At 42.4% G+C, this 20,741-nt stretch overlaps 1 protein-coding gene across 2 annotated transcripts in view; it reads right to left on the bottom strand.

Annotated features, from left to right (window-relative positions):
* Positions 1-2,700: 2,700 nt before the first annotated feature.
* The window catches only part of LHFPL6 (LHFPL tetraspan subfamily member 6), a 234,291-nt gene continuing 216,250 nt past the window's right edge, over positions 2,701-20,741 (bottom strand). For both annotated transcript variants that reach the window (XM_005213639.4, XM_005213640.5), the window contains exon 4: positions 2,701-3,811. In XM_005213639.4, the coding sequence (XP_005213696.1) occupies positions 3,693-3,811 (119 nt within the window). In that variant the 3' untranslated portion in view covers positions 2,701-3,692. The remainder of the gene's footprint in view (positions 3,812-20,741) is intronic.

Below are 20,741 nucleotides of genomic sequence, written 5' to 3'. Positions count from 1 at the left end.
CTTCTTTCGTAAAATATTCCATTTATTTCGACCATTCAAAAACTTGAGTTGTTTGTCTTTTTATTATTCCTCATATATTCTGAATGTAAGTTCTTTGCCAGATAGCTGACTCTTCCAGTCTTCAGCTTACCTTTCCATTTTCTTAACGATGTCTCTGAAGAGCAGAAAATCATCACTTATCATCTTTGTTTTCCTTATATCTTTTATTTATTTTTTTTCCTTATATCTTTTAAATGTATCTTTAATAAATAAATTAGGGTAAACAATTCTTTACCTGGGAGGAACTTCCTCCCTGTGTTTGAGAGTCAACTGACATCCCGGGACATGTAACCACTGATGTTCTTGTTCGTTTTCCCCCATAGAGCAAGGGTTGCACTTTATGGAGTGCTTTATACATAGTAGTAGAATGGCTAGCAGGCTTCCCAGGTGGCGCTAGTGGTAAAGAACCTGCCTGCCAATGCAGGAGACGTTAAGAGACAGGGGTTCCATTCCTGGGTCAGGAAGATCCCCCAGAGGAGGGCATGGCAACCCACTCCAGTATGCTTTCCTGGAGAATCCCATGGACAGAGGAGCCTGGTGGGCTACTCTCCATAAGGTCTCCCAGAGTTGGACATGACGAGACTTAGCATGCCTGCAGAATGCCTAGTAAGCAGTAGGAGCTCAAAAATTAATTGTTACACAAATGAATATGTTGAAAATTGGAAGGGTCAATTCAGTTTCATGAGTTAACTTCTTTAAGCATTGTTTTCTCTTCCTTAAAAACAAGGAAACCCTCCCCCCACCACTTACCTCACAAGCATGTACAAGGGATCTGTGAGATTCTGAATGCAGCCCCTTATATCAGCAAGAAGTCCCTGATAGATAATTCTCAGAGATTTTATCATTATTGCTATTATTAATATTATTATTTCATGAAAGCTGATTTTCATTTGAAAAGAAGTACCAAAATATAAAAATTCTTTAGATTTTTTATACAATTCCTAATACATCAGATGCTGCTCACCAAGCCCTGGGACATCTTGAACAACAATAACAAAAAAATTACAACTAGTCAGAACTGGAGGTATAAGCGTGTGCCAATTGACTTCTCATCATGTCAGAGTGATCAGCTTTTTATTCCAGTGAGGCTCGCTAATGTCTAAAACCCTGCAGATTACATAAAAATGACAATGTTATCATTAAATCTGCCCAAGAAATTAGACCTTAATGAATTCCATTGAGAACTCCCAATTTGATGATGTGAGCTTAGGAAGTCATAATACTATTCTGACAAGAAGGTGCAGTTAAAGAAATTTGAAAGACACTAGCAATACGTGAAAATGATGGGCTAATTGAGGAAGCAAAGTGCAATTGTCTCCTCCCAGCAGGAAGCCACAGAGTGGAGAAGCCCCTGTTCAGTGGACAATGAGACACAATCAAACGGCATTCAGCACAGGATGAAATAAGCATCTGAGAGCAGAGCGACTTTTTCCATAGCAACAAAGCCTCAGAAAGTCCAGAATGTTACTGGCCAGAATCTTGTATTGCTCTTCCCGGGTGGCATCAGTCCTCACCGTGGATGATTAGAAGTGCCAGAAGCAAGGGTGATATTTGGATATTCAAGTTAAATTGCTCAATATGCGTTGAAAGAATAAAAATATACTTATATGTGTAAACAGAAATGTTCAGTTTCCAAATATGAACAATATATAATTTGGAAACCAATTGAACCAGGAGTTTTAAGGATTTCATGCTTACTCAGCGTTGCCTAATAGAAGAATACCCATCATCCAATCTTTGCTTTTGAAAGAGTTGGTTCTCTTAAGGGGTAGTCAAAGGGTGCAGATCTTTCACTCTAGTCAAGGATTTAGGCTGGGAATAGGAGGTTAAGAGGATCTAAATTGCCAAGACGCCTGAAAGACATTGCTCCTGGCACAGAAGCACCGAAGAAAGGTAGCCCCTTATAAAAGTGGAGGGGCAGCACGTCGCGGTCAGCTTGAGACCACCCTGTCGTCATCCAGAGACTGAACCATGCTTGACTTGGTTTTTGTTGCTTTCAACCACTTCTAAATATTGCCCAGATTCTCAAACTTCATCTAAAACAGACTTGAAATTCTTCTCTCATAAGGATTTGATCATGATTGAAGTGCAGTGTACAGGCAGTTAGAATTCTGGTAGCTAAGAATTTAGGTTGAAAGCAGGAATTATGTCATACTCACCTTTAATGGTAGCTCGGCTGGTAGAGAATCCACCTGCAATGCAGGAGACTCTGGTTTAATTCTTGGGTTGGGAAGATCCCCTGGAGAAGGCATAGGCTACCCACCCTAGTAATCTTGGGTTTCCCTGGTGGCTCAGACGGTAAAGGATCCACCTGCAATGCAGGAGACCTGGGTTCAACCCCTGGGTTGGGAAGATCCCCTGGAGAGGGGAATGGCTATCCACTCCAGTAGAATTGCCTGGAGAATTTCATGGACAGAGGAGCCTGGCGGGCTACAGTCTATGGGGTCACAGAGAGTTGGACATGACTGAGCAACTTTCACTTTACCGTTAGTACCTTGTGTGCCAAGAAGAATGCCTGGTTGGATGACTAGTGAGTGAATGAATAGGAGGCCTAAAAATAAAATGAAAAACTTACAAAAGTGTTGGAGTTGAAAGGCTACCTTTAGGAAATTAAGAAGCAAACCCCATAACTGAATTATGACACTCTATGACACACTGAGCTATTGATCAAAGAGAAAATTTATTCACAGAGCTTTTCAAATACAAACAAAATAGCACTTTTTACTTTTTACAAAATGAATATTGGAATAAATGTGGTACAGCATAGTACAATAATGGACGAAAGAAAACAAGATCTAATGACTGGAGAATGTCTCTCCTTACTCTCACATCGAATTCTCTCCTATGGTGGACACAAAGTCGCCCCTTTACTTCGTAAGAATATCACAGCAGAAACTACTCAGAGAAATATTGCATATTTTTGGAATAATATTGAAATACAAAGGCTTAATTCTAAAGGTCTGCATAAACACTGAAAACAGGTTGAGGGCGTAAAGAGTTTATGCAGGGTATACAAAATACTGATAAAGTGGCTTATTGGTCCATTGATTAGGTTTAATGTATGCTTTACAAAGTGATAATACTGTATTTTAAATGTGTATTAAAAAGAAAACAGAGGAGTAATGCACCACTAAACATCTTGTACAGTCTGTGCAACCACGGAAATGTCTGCGTTTGGGCATGTGATTGCATGGGTATGTCTGTATATGCTTGTGTGCTTTCAAAAGTGCCATGACTTACAGGGAACCTTTTTGGGTTACCCTGCTTCCTAACATAATACTGTTTCTACTAGCCCTTTTGATCTCTGAGTCATCATCCTAAAAAAAACCAAAAACCTTGTTTGCATATATAGATTTGTTCTGTGTGTGTATGTGTTCTACATCAACAATACTCTGGAATAGAAACACCCAACACCCTGCAATATTTTTAGCCTTTGGTCCATTTTTCTGTATCATTCCATGCTCTACATTGCTTTTGCAAGTCCTGCACAACCCTTCCGTGTGGTAAGATGTTTCTGATTCCTTTGGGTTTCATTTCATCTGCATCGTATGGTTTAGAAGCACTCCTCCGCCTTCTGAGAGTAGCTGGATGCTTCGGTCCCTCGGGGTCCCTGTGGCCCTTGTTCTCCTCTGTCTGCGCTTGGCGGCTCCATCTCAGTATGGGTACTGCTTCTGTTTCTTGCCTGAGAAGCAAGCCAGCCATGTGCAGAGCAGCATGGCGGCAGCAGCCCCTCCTCCTGTGCAGTAGTAGGCCCAGCCGATTTCACACTTACCTAGGGACACAAGAGAAGGAGAGAAAGCAGGCACAGGTCAGGCTGATTCTACAGGAGGCTCTGTTATTGCTCCCCAGGTGTGGGCTCCTGGTGTACCAAAGTGAAACTGAAATTCTCCTTAGAAATACAGTCTTACTCGAATGATAATAAGGGTTGAAAGTTATCTCAAGATGGAAGAAAGCCAGTGTGGTTGTCTGCATTTCAGAAGGACCTCAAGGCCTGTGTCTCCTGCTGGCTAAGGAACAGAAACCAATTCTCCCCAGCTGCGCTGTTCATACCCACAGCTGAAGAAAAGGAGGAATAACAGCCATCAGGATAGGAGAGATGAAGGTATTAGTTCTGATTTAAATCACCCAAACTCATATGCATAATGAGGTACCTTAGAAAAAAACTTCAAAATAGAGATACAGTCCTAAATATAGACACAGCTTTTGCAAAGGGGCTACTCTAAGGAGGTGATCCATTTGAAAGATAATGCTAGAGTGAAAGAATCTACCAAAAAAAAAACCCTCCTGTAACTAATAGGCGATAACAGCAATGCTGTAGGATAGAAAAGTAGATATACCACTGATTTCAGACAAGAACAAAGGAACACAATCCTTTTTATTTTCCTTTATCATGATAAGATTCTGTGAAGTTTCTTTGGCTGTCGGAGGCTTAACTCACCCACCTATCTACCTACCCACCCAAGTCCTGCCCTTCCCTGAAAGACTCAAGAATCAGGATGGAGCCTTCAGCACATCCTCCTTGAGCCACCATCTTCCCGAGGCCAATTAACTCCTTGTCTTGATAAGGGTGTGTGTGTCATTCCTAATAATTGCTATGTTTACAGAGTCTTCCTTATTTGTGTTATAAAACGTAGTCAACTCATCAGACCAACTGTCCATCAGATGAAAATGGAGAAGTAGGGCAGCAGATAAAGGTACTTAAGAAGGGACTTCCCTGGCAGTGCAGTGGTGAAGACTCACAGCTCCACTGCAGGTCATGCCTGCTCATGGAACTAAGATCCCACACGCGGCGGGGTGAGGCCAACAAAAAAAACAAAAGGTACTTAAGAAGTGTGCCACTGTTGAAAGTGTTTGTGGATGTTACACAGTACTGTTACTAACCACACGCAGATCCTAGTTTATGTGCATGGTTTACACATTTTGTGGTTTAAATTTAGTAACTGGCTAAGATCCAAAATGAGCAACTAACATTCAGTGTGATTTAAAAGAAAATTATTCCTCTATTTCAGATATACAGACTTTCATTTGCTAGGTAATTCATAAGGTAAATCATTATTAAATCAATATGGATTTATTCTGGTATTCTGGATTATATAGAAATATGGCCAACCCTTAATCTAACTTAAAAAACATAAAAATACATACACCACACACACACACACACACACACACACTCATCTTTTGAGAAGCAAAACAATGGTCAAGATCAGTATGCTAAGGTCTAGATGTGTCAATAAAATTTAGACAAATCTAAAGAAACACTAAGTCATCCATCCCCTGATTCTTTATTCCCTTCTTCGCACTTTCTTTCTTTCTCTCATTCATCCATTAATTCAACAAATATTTTTAAGTGACCACTCTAACTAGGACTCATTGGGTGCTGGGAATCTACTTTGGAAAATGATAAATACAGTTCCCAGTATCAAGGAGCCATCATCTCATCAAGGGAGTATTATTGCTAATGCAGGAGACATAAGAGGTGTGGGTTTGATCACTGGGTTGGGATGATCCCCTGGAGGAGGGTACAGCAACCAACTCCAGTATTCTTGCCTGGAGAATCCCATGGACAGGGGAGCTTGGTGGGCTACATACAGTCCATGGGGTCACAAAGAGTTGGACACGACTGAAACGGCTTAGCACACATGAACTCAGATATTTATATGATAACTGTGATATGTGCTTTGAATAAGAAACATCCAGGATGCTAAGACAGCAAATCATAAGGAATTTTATACAGTGAGGTTGTGTGATGGAGAGCCTTAAAGCAGAAGTGAAATTTAAGGTGAGACCTGGCAGATGAGCAGGGGTTAGCCAAAGATGAATGCTAGAGGCCAGGGAAGAGTGTATTTGCATCATGGGGATGGGAATGTAATGGGGAAACGTAGGCAAATCTGGGTCTTGTTAAAGTATTGTTTGGGTTTCCCAGGTAACTCAGTGGTAAAGAATCCACCTGCCAATGCAGGATATGCGGGTTCAATCCCTGGGTTGGGAAGATCCCCTGGAGAAGGAAATGGCAACCCACTCCAGTATTCTTGCCTGGAGAATATCATGGACAGAGGAGCCTGGTGGGCTACAGTCCATGAGGTTGCAAAGAGTCGGACACGACTGAGCAACACTTTTCAAAGTGTTCAAGTAAGAGATGGGGATGCCAACTGTTTGTGTAAGCAAGCAAGAGATGGGGTTGGGTGTGAGCACCTCCAGAGTTTGAGAGCTAGAAGCCTCAAGACTTCCTCTTCAAATGTTTGTCTAGGCTGGCATATAGACATGTGAGATATTCAACAATCAGTTCAGTTGCTCAGTCGTGTCTGACTCTTTGCGACCCCATGGACTGCAGCATGCCAGTTGCTGAGATAGTTAACTGCTGCTGCTAAGTCGCTTCAGTCGTGTCTGACTCTGTACGACCCCATAGAAAGAAGCCCACCAGGCTCCCCCGTCCCTGGGATTCTCCAGGCAAGAACACTGGAGTGCGCTGCTATTTCCTTCTCCAATGAATGAAAATGAAAAGTGAAAGGGAAGTCACTCAGTCGTGTCCGACTCTTAGCGACCCCATGGATTGCAGCCTACCAGGCTCCGCTGTCCATGGGATTTTCCAGGCAAGAGTACTGGAGTGGGGTGCCATGGCCTTCATCCATAGGTAAATCTTGAGCACCCACTCCGTGTGTTACAATGTTACAGGAGACCCCAGGGGGAACAAAATAGATAGCATCTTTGGTTTCAAATACTTATATTCTAGCAAGACCGATTCGTAAGTATCGCTCACATCAATTGCACTCTCTTGAAGCCATTCCTTGTATATTCTACACATATGTCTGCTGTGTATTTTTTTTTTCATGAAACTAACAATGTAAATGTATCTTGAACTTCTTCAAAGAAGAAAGATTTTTCTTTTTCCTGAGCATGAGTCCTTCCATAGTAAAACCCACATGCTCAATAATAAGAAATTAGCACGTGTTTTACAGTAATAGAAAAAGTCTTTCTGAGTACATTAGGCTATTAGGAAAGAGCAGCTGTTTAAGTTTATATGCTTTAAACAGCACGGTAGTCTGTGAGTAGTAATGGAAACAAAGGAAAACCAGGAAATGGGGGACTATTTTTCCTTGGCCTCTCCTTTCCCCTGTGGTGGCAATAAATTCTTGTTATTATAGTGCAAACACAAAGCATTTTACTAGAGGGCAAGCTTTGTCTGTGATCCTTTCAGGAAATTAGAGGAGCAAATCCCTTTAAACTTTCCCTTTTGCTCTCTGTAATGCTCCATCAAATAGGACTCCAAGCCCACCGGGTTGGCAAACCACTGCTTTCAGCAATGGGGGATGCTATTCTTGACAGATAAAATAGAGGTTAATGGGACAGAAAGCAGCAAACCACAGCCACCTGCACATTCAATGGGAAAAGGTATCCTGGCTGTGTTCCAGGGCAGCCCCAGGGAGAAGGTGGGTGGGAGTGGTGTGGCTGATTTTTTTAGGGTGTCTCAAATTGGCAGCTCAGTTGGTAAAGAATCTACCTCCAATGCAGGAGACAATTTGTGGGTCTGGAAGATGCGCTGGAGAAGGGATAGGCTACCCACTCCGGTATTCTTGGGTTTCCCTGGTGGCTCAGCTGGTAAAGAATCTGCCCTCAGTGTGGGAGACCTGGGTTCAGTCCCTGGGTTGGGAAGATCGCCTGAGAAGGGAAAGGCTACCCACTCCAGTATTCTGGCCTAGAGAATTCCATGGATTCTACAGTCCATGGGGTCGCAAAGAGTCGGACACAACTGAACGACTTTTCACTTTCAAATTAGTTTTTAGTGCATCTTCTGTTAGTAAGGGACAGAACAGGTACAAAGAACCCAGCCTTGGGACTTCCCTGGTGGTTCAGTGACTAAGACTCTGTGCTCCCAATGTAGGGAATCTAGATTCAATTCCTGGTCAGGGAACTAGATCCCATATGTCACAACTGAAAAAAAAATAAATAAATAAAAAGATCCTGCATGCTACAACGAAGACCTACTGCGGCCTAATATATATAAATAAGGAGTCTTCCCCGGTGACTCAGTGGTAAAGAATCCTTCTGCAATGCAGGAGACTCCGGAGACAAGGGTTTGATCCCTGGGTCGGCAAAATCCCCTGGAGAAGAAAATGGCAACCCACTTCAATATTCTTGCCTGGAAAATTCCATGGACGGAAGAGCCTGGTGGGCTACAGTCTGTCCATAGGGTCACAAAGAGTCAGACAGGACTAAGAGACTGAGCACAGGACATAGAAATAAATACATAAATGTAAAAAAATTAACCCTGCTTACTACAAATAAAAATGAAATTTCAACGATCAGTTCATCTTTCGAGGAGCTGTATTTATTCATTCAGTTGTTTGATTACTGTTTTAGTGTCTACCATGTGACTGCCTGTCTGCCCCTTTATCCCAGTGCTCAGTGTGATGATGTCTGGAGCCCAGCAGACAATAAATACCCATTTGTGGATATCAGACACAATATTAGTGCTGAGAATAGAGATCTGAAATTAACAATTATATAATAGCGGTTGTGGACAGCCTGTGAAGCAGGTGCTAAACAGTTTAGAAGCAGCATCTCATGTAACCATTTTTGCCTATGATGCCTTCAGGAAATTAGAGAAACAAATCTGTCATTCCCATTTTGAAGATGAGGACCCTGTGCTGCATGCAAGATAAGTCAATGGCCCAGTATCTCAAATCAGTGATGGAGCTTGAATTGAACTCCAAAACTTTTTCCTGGCTCAGATATGTTTTGCTGCTGCTGCTGCTGCTGCTAAGTCGCTTCAGTCGTGTTCGACTCTGTGCGACCCCTTAGACGGCAGCCCACCAGGCTCCCCCATCCCTGGGATTCTCCAGGCAAGAACACTGGAGTGGGTTGCCATTTCCTTCTCCAATGTGTGAAAGTGAAAAGTGAAAGTGAAGTCGCTTAGTCGTGTCCGACTCTTAGCGACCCCATGGACTGCAGCCTACCAGGCTCCTCCATCCATGGGATTTTCCAGGCAAGAGTACTGGAGTGGGGTGCCATTGCCTTCTCCGCAGATATGTTTTAGGAAGAATATCCATATTAAAAATTTCCCCAGTTGTCAGATAGTCCTTGTCTTTGCCAGAACTTACATGTTGTGCAGAAATAAGCTATATGGTGCATCTTTGAATTTACCAGTATTCTTAGAAGACTCCATATGCCTATGTCTACCTGGCACTATTTTAGTTATTAAAGGCTTGCATTTTACAGATCTAGCATTCTCAATTTTGGAGCCAGCGGAACCAATCTGTCACTCTCTTGGCGACCTCATCCCCCTGGAGAATGAGGGGGAGTGAGATCCAATACATTTACTTGATCAATTCAGATAATTGATTTTTCCTGAGCAATCACTTACCATAAACATGCTCCCAAAGTGGATGTTTTTGACCTGCCCTGGCCTTAGGGTAGCTGAGTAAGGGCTCCAGGTATGGGTCACATTTCAGTTCCTCTCTGCTTGCAAACCACTAGCAGTCTGGTGGGAGCCCACTGGGCCATCCTCATTCAACACCCAGAAACTTTGCCACAGCACCTCCTACTGTGCGCAGTACTGCTCATTTGAACAAACACCAGGACCCTTCAGCTGGTCCTGCAGGCTGACTAAACTCCCTTGTGTACTCGGCCTGCCTGTGCTCTGCCTTTGAACTTGAGCCTTGCTGGTTTCCAGCTTATTTCTCTCCTCACCAGATCACTGCTGAGTTCCCAGCCTTGTATATAAGCTAGCTGCCTTCATTTATCAAGGCAGGACATCTTTCACTGTGATATTTTAAACTTTTCATCAAGTTAAGGTGTCAATGCAAAGTTTGTGTAGAGAAGAAGCAGGCATATTAGATTTCAACCCTTTTGCTGTACAAATAACGAAGGTAGGAAGGTGGGAGGGTCAGTAGACAGAGAAAAAAACTTTTGTGTTCTTAAATACCATGTGCAGAAGTTTGAGAAGTCTTTTTCCTCTTGAATAAATTCTTTCCTACCTCTTCCTATTCAGACCATCTAGTCTACCTACGCATGAAAACCAAGAACAAAAGGAACCTGTCATGGTACTGCATCCATGTGTTCTTTTGTGAAGTTACCAAACAGAAGTGTTGCCCCCCCCCACCTTAAAAATAGAGTTTAAACATTTGACCTAAAACATACGAAAGCTTTGATTCAAACTTTTAATGGAACAGTTCAGTTCAGTTCAGTCTCTCAGTCGTGTCTGACTCTTTGTGACCCCATGAATTGCAGCACAACAGGCCTCCCTGTCCATCACCAACTCCCGGAGTTCACTCAGACTCATGTCAATAGAGTCAGTGAAGCCATCCAGCCATCTCATCCTCTGTCATCCCCTTCTCCTCCTGCCCCCAATCCCCAAGTAGTTAAAATAACACGTGTGTCTGAAAAGAGAAAGCAGAACTCAAACTTGATTGCTGGGCAAAAAATGTAAAAGTAAAAAGGCTGAGGGAAGACAGTTTGTGAGGTGGGGTTCTTCTGAAAGCTCTTGGCTTGTTTCTGTTTGTGACCAGAGGCAATAACCCATGTTGAGGATACAGCCCATCCTAGACACGACTTCAGAGCCCCACTTATACTGTACTTCCTGAGATGTGCTCCAGGGGGCGCTGTTCACAAGCAGATCTCAGGAACGGGGTTCCCCATGGGTAATTCCCCAAAGAGTAGATAGTATGGAGGCACGTGCAATGGTGGAACCCAGTCCAGCCCAAAGGCTGGGCACGGAGTCTGCACACAGAGCGTCCCAGGCAGCAGCACCCACCTTGATGCCTTCGGTCTCCAGAACTGCAGCTCAGTGAACCGACCCAGTCTCTCTCCTCAAGAACTGCTGCTCTGGACCTTAATGAACCAGGCTGACTATATCTTTCTACCTCTCCTGCCCCTTAATTTCTAGGTTTAGGAGACTGGACAGTTGGATTAGAACTCTCTGGAGAGTTGAATGATACCCTTTCCGCCCAAACACATAGGATACCTAAGTGTACAAGGGTCTAGTGTGGAACACTGGAGCCACTTCAGCGTATTAGAGGAGGCAAGAAATCCTTAAAAGACTCCACACCTTCTTTGTTTGCCCTGTCTTCTCCAAGGAGGCAACCAGGAATGTAGAGAGAATGCAATGTATATGTGTCCATTGGTAAGAGCTGATACACTCAAGCTAAGCATTAAAGTATTCTTCATAACCTGCATGTCCAAGGGAGCAGGGATTTACTTTCTGGAAAAGATATGTATCTGCAAAACGCTCAAAATTGCACCATGTCTAAGGAGATATGTTATAGTCAATTTTGATAGGAAAATACCAGCCTTGTAAATTACAGCACATCTTCATTCATTCTGTAGCCAGAGTGGGAGGAAGGCAAGGGCTGTCTAGACAAGCATGTGATGGGTAATTGACTGCTGTGTAAGCTCTCTACTCAAACATGAGTTCATGTTTTATGAGTCTCAGATTTTAGGGGGAAAACCCTTCCTGAGTTACACATTGATTCTATTCTATCCAATGGCATGCATTTATCTTCTGGATTCCCACAAAGATTTCATTAAAGAGCCATAATTTTAATTTGCTCTGTTCTATCTCTCTTGTTCCCATAGAAACATTTTTAGCTTCACCTTTAGGGTGAGGAGCTGGGGAACAAAGAAGAAAAGAGTTCTCGCAGGTACTATTTACTGCCTCCTATAGAAACAGTGCTGTGCTGTGCTGAGTGGCTCAGTCGTGTCTGACTCTTTGCAACCTCATGGACTGTAGCCCAGCAGGTTCCTCTGTCCATGGGGCTTCTTCAGGCAAGAATACTGGAGTGGGTTCCCATTCCCTCCTCCAAGGAAACAGTGCTAGTCATCATCAACTCAGGGATTTACCAGAAAGTACCTTTCGGAGGTCCCACACTTGCACAGATGCTCAAACTCATGAAAAAGCAGCACACCCAGAACAGCAGCCCAAACTACACACCCAGGGAGAAAAGCTAGCTATTACTAGCTATTATTATTACTAACCCTTATGGCAGAAAGTGAAGAACTAAAGAGCCTCTTGATGAAAGTGAAAGAGGAGAGTGAAAAAGTTGGCTTGAAGCTCAACATTCAGAAAACGAAGATCATGGCATCTGGTCCCATCACTTCATGGGAAATAGATGGGGAAACAGTGGCTGACTTTATTTTTCTGGGCTCCAAAATCACTGCAGATGGTGACTGCAGCCATGAAATTAAAAGACGCTTACTCCTTGGAAGGAAAGTTATGACCAACCTAGACAGCATATTAAAAAGCAGAGACATTACTTTGCCAACAAAGGTCTGTCTAGTCAAGGCTATGGTTTTTCCAGTAGTCATGTATGGATGTGAGAGTTGGACTATAAATAAAGCTGAGTGCAGAAGAATTGATGCTTTTGAACTGTGGTGTTGGAGAAGACTATTGAGAGTACCTTGGACAGCAAGGAAATTTAACCAGTCCATTCTAAAGGAGATCAGCCCTGGGTGTTCATTGGAAGGACTGATGTTGAAGCTGAAGCTCCAATACTCTGTCCACCTGATGTGAAGAGCTGACTCACTGGAAAAGACCCTGATGCTTGGAAAGATTGAGGGCAGGAGGAGAAGGGGATGACAGAGGATGAGACGGTTGGATGGCATCACTGACTCGAGGGACATAAGTGTGAGTGGACTCTGGGGGTTGGTGATGGACAGGGAGGCCTGGCGTGCTGTGGTTCATGGGGTCGCAAAGAGTCGGACATGACTGAATGACTGAACTGAACTGATTATTACTATTATTTTTATTGTTAATACCTCCTGCAATCTTAATAAGTTATAATATCAGAGTGTGTATTTGGACAGTAAGCTTTTTAAAAAAAATTGTTGAGCATCTGGAGATTTTATTTTTCATTTTACTTTTTAAAAATTTTATTTGTCTCCTGGGTCTTCGTTGCTGCGTGCAGGCTTTCTCTAGTTGTGGCAGGCAGGGTCTATTCTAGGCTGCAGTTCACAGGCTTCTCACTGTGGTGGCTTCTCTTGCGCTCTAGAGCTCTTGGGCTTCAGCAGTTGCAGCTCATGGGCTTAGTTGCTCCATGGCCCGTGGGATCCTGCCAGATAAGGGACTGAACCTGTGTCCCTGCATTGGCAGGCAGATTCTTAACCACTGGACCACCAGGGAAGCCCTGGAGATCTTAAATACTACATTATGGGTCCATCAGAGAAACTGGAAGATCTGAGAACGAGACACCCAGGTGACTACTGGGTGTGGCTACCTGGGAACCAATGTTTCTTCACTTCCACTCACACCTGAGTTTCAGGGGATTTCCCTTGTGTACCACACCACATGTGCTCATCAGATCCACCCAGGGTCCTTCCTCCTAAACTCTACGCTAAATCAGCGCCTTGCATCATCTTATCCTGAAATCCCTGCCAGAATCACATAACCACGAAAGCAGAGGCAGAGACGCCTTGCCTTCAGAGCGTCCCTGCAATACAGAGGCAGAGCAAGAGAAATAAAAATATCCTGGTGCCTTCGGAAATGTGATTAAATTTCACTTTAAGTGGCAGAAAAGTAGGGAGAGTGGAGCGGCATCTGAATCCTTAAGATCACACCCATCAGATGGACCTCTGTTCCACGGCCCGGTATCCAACTGTTGGTGGATAGTTTTGTTGCTATATAGTTGCATGATTTACCCATAAAAATGGTGGACATGTTGTCCAGTCTGGCTAGCAGAGTCTCTGCTGGCACAGTTGTTGTTAATTCTTGCCCCTTAGCCCCGAATCCATCCTAAAAAGTTCCACTAGAGATAATGCCCCTGTTAAGACGCTAAGGCGCACACACTGGCTCCATACACAGAGTGTGTATACCTGCTGGTCTTTGTGTTCACGCTGTGAACTGACACAGAATCCCATCTCCACGTGGGGGTGGCGGAGATAACCAGCGGGGCCTTATTCAGTGTAGGCGATAAAGATGATCCTTTGGTTTCTGTCTGTAGCTGCTATTTATAAAGGCTGAAACTACCTGAAATTCAGCCCCTCTGTCTCATGGCCGGCCCCAAAGAGAGTGTGAAAGGACCCAGGCTCTCTCTAATTGCTGCTTCCCAGCTTGGCCTGTGGCTGCGGCCAATTTTCCAACAGTCCCAGGAGTAGAGGTGCTGGTTTCCATCCTGACAGCATTTTTATCTACCCTTCCCCTGTTCGCACCTGTCACGCTTTCATCGGCCACTGAGCAGCCTCTGCATATAGTCTCTGTATCCACTGAAATGGAAATGTGTGGCAACCAGGGCTCCTTTGATCTCGGGGAGCTGCCCTCGGTCCAAAAGGTTTCCTTGATGATCACTCCTTGCTTGTAAGGTAGCCCTTGGGAACGGGCTTAATCCAATTTGGTCAAGCACAACCTTGAGACCCTGGTAAATTACAACCCACCCCCACTGAAAATGCGAGAGAGACGGTGAGGCATAGCTACCGTCCGACAACTTCATTTCCAAGTTATAATGAAAGCAAGTCTCAGACCGCATCCTGTGACACATACAGATGTTTATTAAACAGTTATCAAAAAGCAGGCACAAACCAGCTCACCAACCTGTTCCGAGAGCTAGTTAAATCCTAGCTCCCTATCGTTTTAAGCGACTGGGCTACCATCTTGCACCAAAGAACCACTGGAAGCAAAGGCAAGGTTCAGGGAGGGATTTTGTTCCTTCTGGCAACACGTAACTAAAAATCCTCTGAACCAGAGACAAGAAACAGAGTCCTTACGGGTGATCAGACTTCGGCTGACTTTCTTATGGCAGAGTGGATGTGGCAGAGTGTTTTAGTAAAGCTGTTCTCAATGTTTTGTTTTTTAAACTTTTATTTATATTTGGCTGCATTGGGTCTTCACTGTGGTGCGTGGGCTTCTCACTGCGGTGGTTTCTCTTGATGTGGAGTATGGGCCCTAGGCATGTGGGCACAGTAATCATGGCTCACGGGCTTAGTTGTTCCGAGGCAGGTGGGATCTTCCTGGATCAGAAACTGAACCCATGTTCCCTACATTGGCAGTTGGCTTCTTAACCACCAGACCACCAGGAAAGCTCTATTTTCATTGTTAAAAATACTAAAATATGTATCCAGGTACTAATGCATAAACAGCCACTGTCCCCAAGTTCTCCAAGTGCCCCAATGTCCCCTCCCTCCCCTGAGAACCCTAGGGAATCCTAGCCTCATTCCCAGGAATGAAAAGGCTGGCGCTTGGCCTGTCAAGGCCCCTCGGGAGCCTACTCCAGCATTTATTTTAGTTAGGATTAGTCAGGCCTATGACATTTTGGTTGTTAAATATTTTAGATATCTTTCAGACTTACAATAAGGACTATGTGCCTAGATGGCTGTTTAAATCCTTTTATATAAAGACAGAGAGTATCTCTTTTAGCCAAAACACAATCTTGAATACCTTTAATTTCACTGACAAGAGTCCATTTTTAAAATTTATCATGCTCATTAATAAGACACCTATTTCACCTTTAAAAATTCATTTCTGACCATGGGTGAGGCTTCTTGTGTTGGTTAAGATATGGATAACAAAATGTGTACTACACTGCTGTATTTAAAATGGATAACCAACAAGGACCTACTGTAGAGCACAGAGAACTCTGTTCAATGTTGTGTGGCAGCCAGGATGGGAAAGGAGTTTGGGAGAGAATGGATACATGTGTATGTATGTTTGGGTTCGCTTTGTTGTGCACCTGAAACCCTTACGTTGTTAATCAGCAGGTTATACTCCAGTATACTCCAGGGCTTTCCTGGTGGCTCAGACTGTAAGGAATCTGCCTGCAATGCAGGAGACCCAGGTTCAGTCCCTGGATTGGGAAGATCCCCTGGAGGAAGGCATGGCCGCCCACTCCGGTATTCTTGCCTGGAGAATTCTATGGACAGAGGAGCCTGGCGGGCTACAGTTCATGGGGTCACAAAGAGTTGGATGCAACTGAGCAACTATGATTTTCACTTAAAATAAGACGTTTAAATTAAAACAACAACAACAACAACACGTGTACTAGTATCCCTGAGTTTCCACTCTGGAGCCTGCACCTGAGCTATGACTTTCTGTGACTCACACACACATCTCATTCCTGAAGTATTTTAAAATGAAGGACAGGCATTATAATAGTGGTGTTAAGAACTTTGAAGAATCGAGATTTTACTCACAAGCTAACGAGTTAGCCTGCCACACTTTCACGGATGGTGGGAAAAGGTAGGAGACTCCTGGATCAGAGATGGAGGACTCTATTATTACTCAACACAGCAACCAGCACGAGCTTCACATCTGAATCCATCTTTTGGCCTCCTACATTCCACAGGGACTGAGGCGGTAAACTCAGTACTTCTGTGTCACCACTGAGGAACCCAAAGCTTCAGTTTAGTTCAGTCGCTCAGTCGTGTCCAACTCTTTGCGACCCCATGAATTGCAGCATGCCAGGCCTCCCTGTCCATCACCAGAGTTCACTCAAACTCACGTCCATCGAGTCAGTGATGCCATCCAGCCATCTCATCCTCTGTCGTCCCCTTCTCCTCCTGCCCCCAATCCCTCCCAGCATCAGAGTCTTTTCCAATGAGTCAACTCTTTGCGTGAGGTAGCCAAAGTACTGGAGTTTCAGCTTTAGCATCATTCCTTCCAAAGAACACCCAGGACTGATCTTTAGAATGGACCCCAAGCTTAGGGATCCCCAATTTTTTATAATAGACTGCAAGTAAATCCACCCAAACTTTGCCCTGGAGGCAGAGATTATTACAGGGAACAATAAATAAAACTTGTCTTTTGCTCCAGCAAGAGTCATTATCTTCCAAAACTGCTCACTACAGACATCTTTGAGAACAGGTCAGAACAACATGTTCCCCAGACATGATAAAAGATTGCTTCTCAAGAGCAGCACTAAAGAATCTGGTGAGGACTCTAAGTGGAAGCGTATTCCATTATTAGGAAGGTGGAATGCTCATTTTCACAGATACAATTTCAAATTAGAATCGAAGTATGGGAGTACTTATTTGCAATAATGTCTACTGCAAGTTGGAAAAGGAAATGGCAACCTACTCCAGCAATCTCGCCTGGAAAATCCTATGGACAGAGGAGCCTGGTGGGCTATCACCTGTGAAGTTGCAAAGAGTCGGACACAACTCAGCACGCACACATGTCCCATTGCAAGTAGAGATGTTTCACTGCTCTCTTCTTATACCCTCTCTCTGGCAAACACTTTTGTAGAGAATGAAATCAAGTCAAATGGCTTCCCAGCTTCCTAGGGGGATGGGAAGATTGTTGGGAGACTAGGTCTAGAATTCAGGTTTCTAGGCTTTCCAATGTCAGGCTTCCAAATGCTGCTTACCAGCGGTTCTGAGTTCTCTTGTGTCAGGAATCCATTTGAATAATGAATAAAAGTTATGAATACTCTCTCCAGGAGAATGCACATATGCACAAGCCTATGACATTTGCACACAATTTCAGTGACATCACAAATTTCCCAAAGCCTATTGATGGACTGTGGGCATCCTGAATGGTCTGGAGACCTCAAGTTAAAACTCACCCCTAGAACAAGGGTTAATATAGCACTGAACTCAGTTACCAATGTCATCAAGACATCCAGTTGCTAACCCAAGTACCGTATGTCTCCAGATATCGTGGAGCTGACATCCTCAGCTATCCAAAACATGACCCCAGATCAAGGGGTCCAAAAAAAAGCTGTCCAGAATAGGCAAAAATCAGTGATTCAAAGACACACAGTGCACAGAAACAGCGCTGAACTGTGTGTGTGTGTGTGTTTTAAAGCAGGGTTCTAAAATGATTTATGATGACTCAACAGAAAAGGACACAGAAGTGAGGGAATAAGGAGAGAAAGGGGTAATTAATAACTGCAATGAATTATCACTGACAGGGTGACATAAAACTGTTGCAAAACAACTAGAAAAAAGTACAGAGAACTCAAAAGTTTTTTTCAGTCTTGGTTATTTAGTGAAAAGGCAAATCATTCTACACATGTCCTGTTGGGGATGTCTTGGGGATGATTCCATATGACAGCATAGTGGTTAATGATTTTTTAAAAAAATCTTGTTTATGTTTTTTATATGTTTTATATATTAAATTGATGTAAAAGCATATGATATATCCTCAAACTTTTTCAACATGATTAAAACAGGAAATATGTTTGTGTTTAAAGCAAAAAGGAAGAACTGATATTTATTTGTGCATCTTTATGTATGAAGCATCTTTCACTATCACTTCAATTACTTTAACAGGCAGGTGAAGTAGTATTATCTTCTTTTAGAGACAAAAGAACTCAAGTTCTGAGAGCTTAGAACTCTTCCAGAACTCGCCCAGAATCAAACAACTCTTGAGAAGTGAAACCAAGATTTAAATCCAGTCCAAGTTTTTCCCCTTAAGGGGAAAATTCATTTATCTGGAATAATTCATTCATATGGAATTTTCCAAAAAGATCCAATAAATGAGTTTTATCCCATAAATTCTCTATGTTAATTAGTTCTTGTCAACATTCTACCAGGATAAAAATCAGATGAAGAGTCAGAAAAGATAAGCCCTTTGTTTACTTTGTTATATTTTGGGTTTTATCCTAAAAACATTTTTGAGGGGTTTATTAAAAATGCTCACCAATGGCCCTTTCTTAAGAGGAGACATGTTAAGCCATTTATCTTCTATTTCTACTTTATCTTTTTTTATGAAACAAAGGTAAAAATGCACAGGAAGGTCACTAACACATAAGTTTGTGAATTCTCAGTTCTGGGGCAGAAATATTTCTCCTGAGATTAAGAGCCATAGCATAAAGATTTGAAAGAACTGTCTTCTAATGTGTATTACATACACCACATTAACAAATTGAAAAATAAAAGCCATATGATTATCTCAATAGATGCAAAGAAAGCCTTTGACAAAATTCAACATCCATTTATGATAAAAACTCTCCAGAAAGCAGGAATAGAAGGAACGTACCTCAACATAATAAAAGCTATATATGACAAACCCACAGCAAACATTATCCTCAATGGTGAAAAATTGAAAGCATTTCCCCTAAAGTCAGGAACAAGACAAGGGTGCCCACTTTCACCATTACTATTCAACATAGTTTTGGAAGTTTTGGCCATAGCAATCAGAGCAGAAAAAGAAATAAAAGGAATCCAAATTGGAAAAGAAGAAGTAAAACTCTCACTGTTTGCAGATGACATGATCCTCTACATAGAAAACCATAAAGACTCCACCAGAAAATTACTAGAGCTAATCAATGAATATAGTAAAGTTGCAGGATATAAAATAGACATACAGAAATCCCTTGCATTCCTATACACTAATAATGAGAAAATAGAAAGAGAAATTAAGGAAACAATTCCATTCACCACTGCAACGAAAAGAATAAAATACTTAGGAGTATATCTACTTAAAGAAACAAAAGATCTATATATATAAAACTATAAAACACTGGTGAAAGAAATCAAAGAGGACATAATAGATGGAGAAATATACCGTGTTCATGAATCAGAAGAATCAATATAGTGAAAATGAGTATACTATCCAAAGCAATCTATAGATTCAACGCAATCCCTATCAAGATACCAATGGTATTTTTCACAGAGCTAGAACAAATAATTTCACAATTTGTATGGAAATACAAAAAACCTCGAATAGCCAAAGCAATCTTGAGAAAGAAGAATGGAACTGGAGGAATCAACCTGCCTGACTTCAGGCTCTACTACAAAGCCACAGTCATCAAGACAGTATGGTACTGGCACAAAGACAGAAATATAGATCAATGGAACAAAATAGAAAGCCCAGAGATAAATCCACACACCTATGGACATCTTATCTTTGACAAAGGAGGCAAGAATATACAATGGAGAAAAGACAATCTCTTTAACAAGTGGTACTGGGAAAACTGGTCAACCATTTGTAAAAGAATGAAACTAGAACACTTTCTAACACCATACACAAAAATAAACTCAAAATGGATTAAAGATCTAAACATAAGACCAGAAACTATAAAACTCCTAGAGGAGAACATAGGCAAAACACTCTCCGATGTAAATTACAGCAGGATCCTCTATGACCCACCTCCCAGAATACTGGAAATAAAAGCAAAAATAAACAAATGGGACCTAGTTAAAACTAAAATCTTCTGCACAACAAAGAAAACTATAAGCAAAGAGAAAAGACAGCCTTCAGAATGGGAGAAAATAATAGCAAATGAAGCAACTGACAAAGAATTAATCTCAGAAATATACAAGCAACTCCTGCAGCTCAATTCCAGAAAAATAAATGACCCAATCAAAAAATGGGCCAAAGAACTAAACAGACATTTCTCCAAAGAAGACATACAGATGGCTAACAAACACATGAAAAAATGCTCAACACCACTCATTATCAGAGAAATGCAAATCAAAACCACAATGAGGTACCATTTCATGCCAGTCAAAATGGCTGCGATCCAAAAGTCTACTAGCAATAAATGCTGGAGAGGGTGTAGAGAAAAGGGAACTCTCTTACACTGTTGGTGGGAATGCAAACTAGTACAGCCACTATGGAGAACAGTGTGGAGATTCCTTAAAAAACTGGAAATAGAAGTGCCATATGATCCAGCAATCCCACTGCTGGGCATACACACGGAGGAAACCAGAAGGGAAAGAGACACGTGTACCCCAGTGTTCATCGCAGCACTGTTTATGATAGCCAGGACATGGAAGCAACCTAGATGTCCATCAGCAGATGAATGGATAAGAAAGCAGTGGTACATATACAC

The sequence above is a fragment of the Bos taurus genome, chromosome 12, assembly GCF_002263795.3.
Source record: "Bos taurus isolate L1 Dominette 01449 registration number 42190680 breed Hereford chromosome 12, ARS-UCD2.0, whole genome shotgun sequence".
Lineage (NCBI taxonomy): Eukaryota > Metazoa > Chordata > Mammalia > Artiodactyla > Bovidae > Bos > Bos taurus.
Note: the sequence above shows the minus strand (reverse complement) of the source record. Positions and strands in the feature narration are given on the sequence as shown.